The following is a 12209-nucleotide window of genomic DNA, read 5'->3' as shown; positions in this document are numbered from 1 at the left end:
TCTCAAAGAAATACTATTTCAGGAGCATTTAACACAGTGACTGGCATACAGTGAGTACTAAGTAAATGCTTGTTTCCTTCTTTCCTTCCATATCTGGACTTCAGTAAAATCAAGAGTTTGAATTAGATGATCTCGAAGGATCCATCCTGTTATGAAAATCAGTTATTCACAGACGTCAAGTGATTTGCCCACAATGACACTGCAAAATTATTGGTAGAAAATGGAACCAGAATCTGGGTCTATTTTCTCATGGGGTGGGGTTGTTTCCTTAGACTGATCCATTTTTCCTGCCTTTTGATTAATGATCCAGGGACCTACACTGGGTTATTATATTTGTTTTTTTCCTTTTGTTTCCCTCCTTATCCAGGTTGGCAAGATGTCGGGGAAGGAGGGTGTGCAAAAGAAATGGGCTGCCCTGAAGGAAAAGCTGGGGCCCCAGGATGGGGACCCCACCGAGGCCAACCTGGAGAATGCTGAGCCCGAGCTCTGCATCCGCCTCCTGCAGATGCCCTCTGTGGTCAACTACTCTGGATTGCGCAAGCGGCTGGAGAGCAGTGATGATGGCTGGCTGGTGCAGTTCCTGGAGCAGAGCGGTCTCGATCTGCTGCTGGAGGCCTTGGCCCGGCTGTCCGGCCGGGGGGTGGCGAGAATCGCGGACGCCTTGCTGCAGCTCACGTGCATCAGCTGTGTGCGGGCCATCATGAATGCCCACCAGGGAATAGAGTACATCTTGAGTGACCAGGGCTATGTGTGCAAGCTCTCAGAGGGTAAGAGCTGCCAGTGCGGGGCTGGCAGGGGCAAGGCCATGGGAGGAACGGGGCAGTCAAATAGGCCAAACATGGGAGGGAAGAGTGTGGTGGTGGTTGAGGGAAAAAAGGACGGTTTTCTTCACGGTCAAGGGTTCTGGGTTCAAATTCTCACTCTGCCACTAACTAGACAATAGGACCAGAGGCATATATACACACATACATATATACCTTTGGTCTTAACCTATGCAGACCTCAATTTCCTTAAAGAAAGCCCTCTGGAGACATTAGAACACTATATAAATGAGTTACTTCTTTTTCACCTTCTTCAACATAATAAGGATTGAGACTTGACATTTGAAATGGCTCCCAATTCTAAGTGTCATAATCTCTGTTCTACTCTCAGTATCTGGGTTCAGCCCCCATTGTTATCCAATGTCCCTAAAATTCTAGACAGCTCTAAATATAAACATAAATATATATAATATAATAATAAACCTAAGAGCTGCTACCCAAGAGAGAATACACTCTTGGGATGTGGTGAGTTTCCCATCACTGGGGAGGCAAGAGAGAGCTGAAGAAGAATCTTAGTCAAGTACAAATGAGACTAGATGCGCCATTCCAATTATGAGGATCTGTGAATCTGTGGGAAATGGAAGAATTAGCCCCCCTCATGGAGCTGATAATTTAGCGTGGCAGAATAAGAAATAAACCTAGTAATTAAAGAAGCACAGACTATGAGGGCTTGAAGGGAACATAGAGAGCATCGGGTTCAGCCCCTAATTTTACAGAGGAAGAAATGATCTGAAAGAGGGTAAGGGATTTTCCCAGATCTAAAAAAAGTGGCAGATGAAGATAAGAATCTCAAACTCCTAAGTCTGTCTGGAGCTCCTTTCTCTATCCTGCACTACCAGTCAAGCTATAATAGTAATTCTACATTAAAGTTAGACCCAAAGTTAGGTGGGCTTAGAAAAGAAATCACCTCCAGCTGGGGGGGAGATCAGGGAAGACTTCCTGGAGAAAGCAGCACTTAAACTGTGCCAGAAAGAACTGATAGGATTTTGACAGGTGAGATTAAATGAAGGGTTGTGTAGAAGGAGTGCTCTAGGCCAAGGGAATGGCACTAGTCAAGTCCCAGAAGTGGGAAAATGGAATGTGTTCAAGGAATGACAAGTCACCCAATTTAAATGGGATAGAAAGTGCACATAGGATATAATAGGATCATCACATTTTAAAACTGGGAAAAAACTTTAGTGATCCACTGGTATTTATCTTATACATGAAGAGTCCAGAGAGAATTAGTGTCTTTCTTGGCCAATGCTACACAGACAGAAACAGTGGAATTCTGACTGGGTTTGGGACCTTGTTATGAAGGGTGTCAAATACAAAGCCAAGGAGTATGGCTTTATTCCACAGGCACAGCTCTATTCCATAGCAATAGGGAGCTAAGAAAAGATTTTTGGGCAAGAGAGAAACATGATTAGAACTAGGCTTTTGACAATCAGGCAGTTCTTCAAATAGATCACACTTTGTCAATATTAGTAATGTATGGTCACAGGCAATGCAGAGTCAAGGACACAGAAGACTTTATTTCTAAATTGCTTTGTGTTTTCTCTGACTTCAAAGTCAGCCATATCAAATCTAGAAAGTACTAATAGCTAGAATTTATCTAGATGCTTTAAGGTTTACAAACTGCTTCACAATTTTATTCTTTTTCCTCACAAGAATTTAAATATCTGGAGAGCAGGCTTGGGTTGTATAATATTAACATTTATATAGGTCTTTAAGTTTTGCAAAATACTTTGTCATCTTATTCTCACAGCTGTCCTGGGAGAAGGGTATTATTATCATTCCCATTTTTCAGATGAGAAAACCAAAGCAAACAGGAACAGCATAATTTGCCCTAGAACACATAACCAAGTATCTGGGACCAGATTTGAATTCAGATGTGTTCCAATTCCACATCTGGTGATAATAATAATAGCAAACATTTATATATTGTTTGCTATGTGCCAGGCACTGTGCTAAATGCTTTGCAGTGATTATCTTATTAGCTTCCCAACAACTCTGAGAGGTAGGTGCTATTATTATCCCCATTTGACAGTTTAGGAAACAGGGGTTATGTGATTTGCCAAGGGTCATATAGCTAATAAGTTTCCGAAGCTGGACTCAAATCAGCTCTTCCCAACTCCAGATCCAGCATTATACCCACTGTGTCTCCTAGCTGCTGCTGAGAAAAGGAAGAATCTTAGGACATATAATATAGCATATTAGTCAGAAAAAAAAAACAGTAGAAATGTAAAATTTCAGACCTTGGGAATTATTCAGTCCAATTCCATCATTTTATAGATAAGGAAAACCGAGACTCAGGGAGGCTTCTCACCCATTGGAGTCGTATTAGTTTTCACAGCTAGATCAAAGATGCAGAATGTTGATGAAATTTGAGTCCCTAGCACTGTTTTAGGGGGGCTTGAAGGAAAGAGGGTCCCATTCTGGATGGCCTCCCCCAAGGCCCTGAATGCCTTCCTCTAAGTTGGAAGATATCTAGCAAGTGACACAGAAGCACCCCAAGTGCCTGTGGGTGTATCCTGGCTCTGTTAACTTCTATTCAGGCCTTGTTCTTTCCACCTAAGAGTTTCAGAAAGCAGGTCAGGTGGGGGAAAAAAGTCCCACATACATTTGAAGTGCCTACAACCAATGGGGATGGGGGAAGACAAAACCGGGTATCTAGCCTGCATCTATCAAAATAACAGTTGGTGCTGAGTTTGAAGGGAAAAAAAACCAGACATATTTACATGTGCCAGCCGAAAGAGAAAAATTTTCACAGAAAAATCCTTAGAGTGGGCTTGGTATTGACAGCCAGGGAACCTGAGCTAACAGGCTGAGGGTGAAGGTGCTAAGTCCCCAGAACTGCACTATGACTTCTGGAATCAAGCCTCTTGGATGACTGGGATTTAAAGCTCTGGAACAGTAAGAGTGCTTGTGCCCAGACCAAGCTGGTTCCTCAAGAAGGAGCACAGAATAGACAGACCTGAAGATCCAATCCAAGCCCAAAGCTTTCAGTTCTAAGCCTTGCAGTGAGAACAACTTTGTGTCAACCCAATTGTGGGAGAGGAACTGGAGAAACAAACCTAGGCCCCACGGTCAGGAAACTCAGAGTTCAAAGACAGGAAGAGCAAGCTCTCCCCCCGCCCAACCCAGCCCTATCCTCAAAGAACTTGAGGTTTAGGAAGAGAAAACACGGAAGAGAATTAGAAAGCAATACAGAGTATCATGTGGCTTATATGGTGAACTGGGTCAATCACTACCCTTTTCTTGGACTGTGGTTCCTCATCTATTATATAAGACATCATACTCAGTGATCTCTAAAAGTCTCTCCAACCACAGCCTTCTGAGATTCTGTATAACTATAGATGTTATAAAAGTCCCAGTCAAAGGTCATTGTTGATTAGGGTAGTCTAGGAAAGTTTCATTGTTTGGAGGGACAGTGGCATCTGGGGAAGGAAAAATACCTTTCACATTCTCATTTCCTTTCTCTTTGCAGCTCTGGACACTTCTAATGTGATGGTCAAAAAGCAAGTGTTTGAACTGTTAGCTGCTCTTTCTATCTACTCCCCCGAAGGTCACAAGCAAACTCTGGATGCCCTGGACCACTATAAGGTAAAATTGAGACAAAATTCCCAGAGGAATTCTGGTGAACATATAGGAACCGAGAGGCCAGGGAACCTCTTCCCTAGAATTCTGTGCTAACAGGAAAAGACATCATCCCCAGTCACTCACAAACACATCCCACTGCTGGGCAGCCTTATGTACAGAGCCCAGAACGAGGGGGGAAAAGAGGGGGAGAGGAAGAGGGCAAGAGACAGAGAAAAAGAAGCTACATCCTTCCATTGGAGAATCTGAGAAGAGTCAGACCTCTGTCCTAATATGAGAGGGAGACACAGCTAAGGGAAAAGATGGGGGGGACGTAATTTAAGATCCCCTAACAATGTCAATAGAGTCTTCTATAGAAACTCCTTGAGGTTGGAGCCTAGGTTTGTAGCTCTCTTACAGTGGAGTCAGTATAAGGCCATCTTACTGCAAGGCTTAGAACTGGAAGCCTTGGCCAAACCCTAAGGAACAGCGGCTGTCACTCCATCAAGCCACATCCAATAGGCTATCTGGGCATGGGAGGGAATGGGTCTCAGCCAAACCCTTTGATCTCCCTCTCTTATCTCCCTTATGTCCTTCATACCTAGATGGTCAAGAGTCAGCAGTACCGCTTCAGTGTAATCATGAATGAGCTCTCCAACACAGACAACGTTCCCTACATCATCACGCTGTTGAGTGTCATCAATGCCATCATCTTGGGCACGGAGGAGCTCAGAGCCCGAACTCAGCTCCGGAATGAGTTCATCGGTAACCAGCTCTGCTCCTTCCCGTCCCTTCCTGAGGAAAGGCAGGAAAGAAGCCTTGACCCGACTTCAGTGAGAAATTAGGCGTTTACCCAATGATAAAAAAATACATCCCCATTTCTCTAGTCCCCCAAAGTCTACAAAGCACTTGAACCATAACAGCTCTGGAAGGGAAAAAAGGAAGTACAGATATTTTACAGATGAGGAAATAGGGGGCCAGTGAAGGAAAGAGATTTGCCCAAGCCCACATAGCTAGCCAGTGATTCATCCTGGCTTGCACTCAGTTCTTTGGACCCATTGATTTTTTAAAATTTATTTTATTTTTAATTTATGGAATAAAACAAACATTTCCATAACAATAGCAAAATAAAAAGGCGATTGCACGTGAAGCTGCCATATTATGCACAATTTGCTATTCTTTTCAAATATACAGCAAAATTATCAAGTAAATTCTTTTTCCTTTTTTAAAATTCCCTCCTTTCACTCTGCCCTAGAGATGGTCACCAATGGACACAAATAAGTGTGGGTGTATATACATATACATACATACACATGTGTGACCAGGTTCAGGTCTGGTCTTTGTTCTTAGCTTTCTACAATTCCTTCCCTTCTTTGGGTAGCATTTTCCTCATCTGTCAAAACCTTCTCCTAGCAATTAAATGAAGATAGAGCAGTATGCATCTATTGCTGTTGCTCTGTCAAGGCAAGATAATATACTCCTTAACTAGTGGTAGTCACTGATCTATCTCAGGTAACAAATATAATAATTGCTTTTGGTTTGATTTCCCCAGGTCTCCAATTGTTGGATATTTTATCCAAACTAAGGTAAGTTCCTGTTTTCCTGATCTTTCACCCTTCTTCCTGACTTCAACCCAATTCACTTTCCATGTAAGAATCTGTCCCCAAATCGCCTTCAGGCTTCCTTCCTGCCCCATCCCTTTCTCACTGATACCCTTCCAAAACACCTGCAAAATTTCCATGAGATAGATTGGCTACAGAGCAGTCTTTGGACAGCTCTTCCTTGCCTCTCCAGCAGGGGATATCCTGGCACTCTGTGCCATGTGTCCCATCAGGAATAATAGCATCACAAATTTAGAACTGAAATATGAAGAAAAGGATCTTAAAGATTAAATCCAACTTCCTTATTTTACAAATGAGGATCTAGAGAAGAAAGTGAGGTAATACATATGCTAATAAGTAACAGAACTTGGATTTAAACCCAGGTCCTCAGACTGTAAAGTCCAGTGCTCATCAACAAACAACAAAAATAAGAAAAACTAACATTTATATAACATTTATTACATGCCAGTCATTGTGTAAGCACTTTATAAATATTACTTTATTTGATCCTTAATACAAAGTTGCTATTATTATCTACATTTTACAGTTAAAGAAATTAAGGCAAAAAGCAGTAAAAATGACTAGCCCAAAGACACCTGGCTTGTAAGGATCTGAGGCTAGATTCAAACTTAGGTTTTGGGCCCAGAACTTTATTCACTGTCTACCTAGCTGCCTTGAGAAATCAAATACTGATTTATAATATTTGCTTATTTCCAAGGTACAAATGCCCATACTTAACATTTAAGAGTTGGCTCTAAGACTTGATCGGAGCAGTCTTCAAAATCCCTGTTTGTACTGTAACTCAAGCCCATTTTTATTTGTTAAACTCACTGGCATGAGGATTGGAAGACTAAATGTCATCTCAGAAGGATCTGTGATTTCATCATCATGAATGTTCCCTCCAGCCATGTGGGTTCACAACCCATCCATGCCTGTCCATCTTCTGCCAATAAACTTAGTGATGAATCAGTCTCAATGTCATGACAGTGCAGACTCCCCATCTGAATTGAGGTATTGTTTGAATTAGTCATACCATATTAGGTCACCTAATTATAAATTACCCCTCACTCAACTTCATTGGAGTGGAGTCAGAATCTCTTAGAAGTAGCTTCAGAAATTTCTTTGCCATCTCATGAAATCCATCTACATTGTGCTCTTTAAGAAAAGTGTGGTAGTAAATATTTAACTACTCAACTTAGGCAGAAGAGGGAATGTACTTAATCTAAGTTAAGTTAAACCTAAAACTTATAAAGCAGCAGTCATCAGAACCATTTGATACTAGCTAAGAAATAGAGTGGTGGATCGGTGGAATAGATTAGACACTCATGACACAGAAATCAAAGCCTATAGTAATTAGTATTTGATAAATCCCCAAATTCCTGTTTCTGGAATAAGAACTCACTATTTGACAAAAATTGCTGGAAAATAATATGTCTAGAAACTCGACATAAACCTACATCTCACATGCTATATCAAAAAAAAAATCAATTTGGGTATATGATTTCGGCATAAAGGCATCCTTTATGCCTATAAACCAATTAAGAGAACAAGGGATAATTTACCTATCAGATCTTTGGAGAAGGGAGAAATTTATGTCCAAAGAACAACTAAAGAACAATATAAAGGGCAAGATGAACAACTTTGATTATATTACATTTAAAAGTTTTTGCATAAACAAAACCAAGAGAAACAAAATTAAAGGGGAAGTGCAAAGCTGGGAAAAAAAAAAATCTTTACAGCCAGAGTTTCTGATAAGGTCTCATTTGTAAAGAACTATGTCAAATTTATAAGAATACAAGTTATTCCCCAACTGATAAATTGTCAAAGAATATGAACAGATAATTTTCAGATGAAATTAAAGCCATCTATAGTCATATTAAAAAATGCTCTAAATCACTATTGATTAGAGAAATGCAAATCAAAACAACTCTAAGATACTACCTCATGCCTGTCAGATTAGCTAAGATAATGGGAAAAGATAACGATAAATGTTGGAGGGAATGTGGGAAAACTGTGACACTAATATATTGTTGGAGCTGTGAAATGATCCAACTATTCTAGAAAGCAATCTGGAACTATGCCCAAAGGGTTATAAAACTGTGCATGCCCTTTGACCCAGCAGTGTCTCTACTGGGCCTGTATCTTACGGCACATTTTTGAAGCTTAATCTGTATTAGTAACAATTTAACCATCACTTTTTTATGTCTAGACAATCAACAAAACAATAAATCAAAACCCTGATTTATAACGTTTGCCAGTTTCCGAGCTGTAAATGCTCAAACCGATAACTTAACAGTTGGGTCTTTTGAGCCATTTAGAATTGACTTCTGCCTACAAGTAGTCACAAATAAAAGGAAAGAAAATTAGCACTCCTCTTAAGGATAGAAGAGGTTCTAGTGATTTCTAGGTCATATTCAGATTTAACAGTGCCCCTTAATTACCCATGTTTTCCTAGGCTGCTAAGTGGTACAATAGATAGAGCCTTATTTTTTTCCCTTTGGCAAAAGATAGATTTATTTAGGGAAGAGTTAAGGACAAAATGAAGGGATATAGTAGACAATGGGAATGGTGAATATGAATTAGAGTTGGGAGAGCATATGAAAGACATTTACTCACAATTACTCAGTAGAAAGGGAGCACCCCATGAGGTTGGGGCAAGCCCCCTGGCCAGCAGATTAAATTGTGAAAGGGACTCAGCACCCCAGAAGAGTTAGCTGTAAGGAGAAGAAGTGGGGTTGGGAAGCAGAGTGGAGCTAGGGGAGCTACCCTGTGGCATGGGGGAAGGGGACAGATCACAAGGCAGAGTGCCATGGTGGACTGACCTGAAGGAAGGTAGGCAAGCCATAAATACCTATTATGTTCCCAGAACTGTGCTAAACTCTGAGGGTACAAAGAAAGGGGAGAATGCTCCCTGCCCTCAGGGAGCTCACAGATTAATGAGAAAGACAGCATACAAATTAGTATGTACAAACAAGATGCAAACAGGTTAAGTTGGGGGTTATCACTAGAGGGAAGGAATCAGTATTAAAAAAAAAAAAAAGAGTTAGAAGCCTGCCTCAGGTGCAACACTGGGCAAGTCATTTAATATCTCTGAGCCTTAGTTTCCTCATTTATAATTGAAGAAATTGGACTCCTTTCCTTAGGGTCCTTCACAGCTCTGAATCTTTAATCCTATGATCCAGCTACTCCTTGAAACTTAAGTTTATAGCCCAAGGCATTCTCTTTTGGATGGCTCTTACTCATAGGACATTTTTCCTTCTATCAAACTAAAACTTGCTTCCCAGTGCAGCTTTTGTCTGTAATTTCTTAGTTGTGCCCTCTGGTGTCAGTCAGACTAGCTAACCTTTGAGGCACTTAAAGACAGCTCTCCTGTCCTGTTTGGGTCTTCTCTTCCCCAGTCTGTTTGGGTCATCATTTTCTTCCTTTTCCCGGTCACCTTCATTCTGATCTACCCACTTTAATTTGTCTTTATTTTGATTAAACTCAGGAGTCCAGGTATGTATGATAAGATTAGGGTATGGCAAAAAAAACCTCAACTCTCTTATTTTGGATGCACTGTTTTGCTATTCACACAGACTAAAATAAATATGTCAAAATGTTAAGCTTGCAGTCCTGTCATCTTTTTTTCATACAAATATATATTATTTGTACTATTTTTATCCAAATATGTATTATTTGTACTATTATTACTACTGATTTTTTAAATCCAGGTATAGGAATTAATTGACATTTTTCCTTAGTAAAAATAATCTTAATAGAGTTGACCTTTCATTATAGCTTTATGGTTTGATGCTATCATTCAACATGTTAGAAATCTCTCTCCCTCCTTTGTGTAATTGGAGAATGTCTTAGATCCAGGAAACTAATAACAGCATCACATAACACAGGACCAAGAGACTGTGCTGACTGCCTTCCTGACACCTTTTCAGCTTAATGTCATATTATTAATAATAACTCATTGACTCTTGTTGATCAATCAGGTTCAGATCCATATGAATATATTATCATCTAGTTGATATCTCTTAATTTTGTTTCCTTAGGATGAGAGATTTTAGCAAATGGCCTTGCCAAGATACAGAGATACCTAGAGTGTTCTCTAGTCTATCAGTCTAGTAATCAAGTCAGAAAAGTCAGTGAGATTACTCTGATATAACCTGTGCTTGATAAACCCATGTTGGCTAATGTGTTTGAAAAAGATAGCAATCCAACCCAAAACAATCCCAGAGGCCAGTCAGTTGTTTCTTGAACATTTCCTATGTGGCCTGCTTTATGCAAAGGTCAAGAAGCAAAGGAAAGAGACTGGAACACACACAGATTTAGCCCTCCAGAGTTTGACCTCTGCTGGAAATATAATAGGAATACAATTTGATTAAAAACAAACATTCATATAAGCCCCTCCTCCTCCACGTATAGCTCTGGGAATTCAAAAAGTAGGAATGTATAAATCCCCAACATGGAGACAATGGACACAAGCACCCATACAAATGTCCTGCAACCCTAAGAGGACCTAGATATCAAACGTGGATTTTTATGGACTTTGAGGTTCTATGTGACCTTGTTTCTAGAGCTCCATTCCCTGAGCGCCTGTATATGAGAATTGATTATTTTCAGTGACTGCTGAGTGCCAAGGCAGCAGTAAGTTGGTAGCAGGCTGTCCTGGAGCAGCCCAGGAGAAGCCTGGACTTTTTCCTCCCTCTGTATGATACTTGTGTGGAATTACTGGACCTTCTTGGTCACTGGGAAGGAAGATCCTGTCACTGAGTGGGTGGGTTAGAGCAGAGATCTCTCCCCTTGCTCTTCCCCCTTTCCTGCCACCTGTTCTTCTCTCAGTTCTGCTTCCCACTCTCCATCCTGCTGCAGAGACATTGAAGATGCCGACCTCCTGATCCAGTGCGACACTTTTGAGGAAGCCAAGTCTGAGGATGATGAAGAGCTGCTCAGAATCTTCGATGGGATTGACATGAGCAATCATCAGGAGGTCTTCTCCACGCTGTTTAATAAGGTCAGGGCTACAGTGGATGGACTCTGGGTTTGGGGAATCCAAGGGTGGAAGAAAAGGAAGTAGCCTTTAGGATAAAGGGGAATTAGTGTAGGGTAAAGGGAAAAAACACTTTCTATAGAATTAGAGATTCAGTCATCTTGCAGTCATGTCCATTGCTTCTTGACTCCATTTGGGATTTTCTTGGCAGAGATACTAGAGGGGTTTGCCATTTCCTTCCCCAGTTCATTTTACAGATGAGTAAACTGAGGCAAATAGAGATATGTAATTTGCCCAGAATCACACAGCTACTAAGTACCTGGGGTCAGAATTGAACTCAGGAAGAGTAGCCTTTTCTTGGTACTATATCTACTACCAGACCTTAGTACCCCCAAATTAGAGGATTACTATTCAAATACTAACTCTGATGTTTGTGTGGCTTTGGGCAGATCATTCATTCTCTCTGAGCTGTGACAACCTCATTTATAAAGCTGGAAGTGGGGAAGAGAGGGGAAATGAAGACAATGAAATAATCTAAAGTCCCTTCTAACTCTAAATGTTGATGAGTTACAAGAGAATAGTCTTTGAATGAGTTGATGGTAAAAATGTGGAAAAAGACTGAATTGGTTCAGATATAGAGATAATTCCCAATGCCTTCTGTTTTGATCAGGCCATATCTGGGAATGGGCACTATGTGTAAATGGTAACCAGTTGTGGTTAGTACATTTTAAGAAGGCCTCAGACAAATGTGTCTTACAGGAAAACAGCTACTGTGGAAAGAGAGAAAATACGAAGGCAAAAGATAATCAGCTAGGGATATGGAGCCTGGGAAATAAGGCTTTTGGGAGATGAAAGATGCATTGAACATGGGATAAATGTTAAGACTTAAGAGGGGCCTTAAAGATTATTTAGCCTAATGCGGAAATATATTTGATATTCCCTCACTTGTATAATCAAAATTCAAGTCCTTATTTTTTCAAATATAAGGGAGGTATGAGAGAAAGGAAAGAATTTAAATTAAAATATGTTTTACATGTATTTGAGAAATATTTAATGAAATAAATAAAAATAATTTCTAAAAGTTTTTAGACCAACTACTTCATTTAATGGCAGGTCTGGGAATCAAATTCAACTCTCCTTCAGTTACTTAATACAGCAAATGTTCTACTAAACCACATTGTTAATCAAAATTATTCAATAAACATTTGATAAATATCTACTATATTCTAGTCTCTTTGCTAAATGCTAGGG

The 12209-nt window shown here is 40.3% G+C and overlaps 1 protein-coding gene across 4 annotated transcripts in view; it reads left to right on the top strand.

The window, feature by feature from the left end:
- Positions 1–12209, top strand: part of INF2 (inverted formin 2) — an 80076-nt gene that overhangs the window by 33674 nt on the left and 34193 nt on the right. For all 4 annotated transcript variants that reach the window (XM_051978269.1, XM_051978267.1, XM_051978270.1 and 1 more), the window contains exons 2-6: positions 368–767; positions 4291–4406; positions 4985–5144; positions 5932–5965; positions 10841–10982. In XM_051978269.1, the coding sequence (XP_051834229.1) occupies positions 377–767; positions 4291–4406; positions 4985–5144; positions 5932–5965; positions 10841–10982 (843 nt within the window). In that variant the 5' untranslated portion in view covers positions 368–376. The remainder of the gene's footprint in view (positions 1–367; positions 768–4290; positions 4407–4984; positions 5145–5931; positions 5966–10840; positions 10983–12209) is intronic.

Source organism: Antechinus flavipes, chromosome 2 (assembly GCF_016432865.1).
Source record: "Antechinus flavipes isolate AdamAnt ecotype Samford, QLD, Australia chromosome 2, AdamAnt_v2, whole genome shotgun sequence".
Classification (NCBI taxonomy): domain Eukaryota; kingdom Metazoa; phylum Chordata; class Mammalia; order Dasyuromorphia; family Dasyuridae; genus Antechinus; species Antechinus flavipes.
Note: the sequence above shows the minus strand (reverse complement) of the source record. Positions and strands in the feature narration are given on the sequence as shown.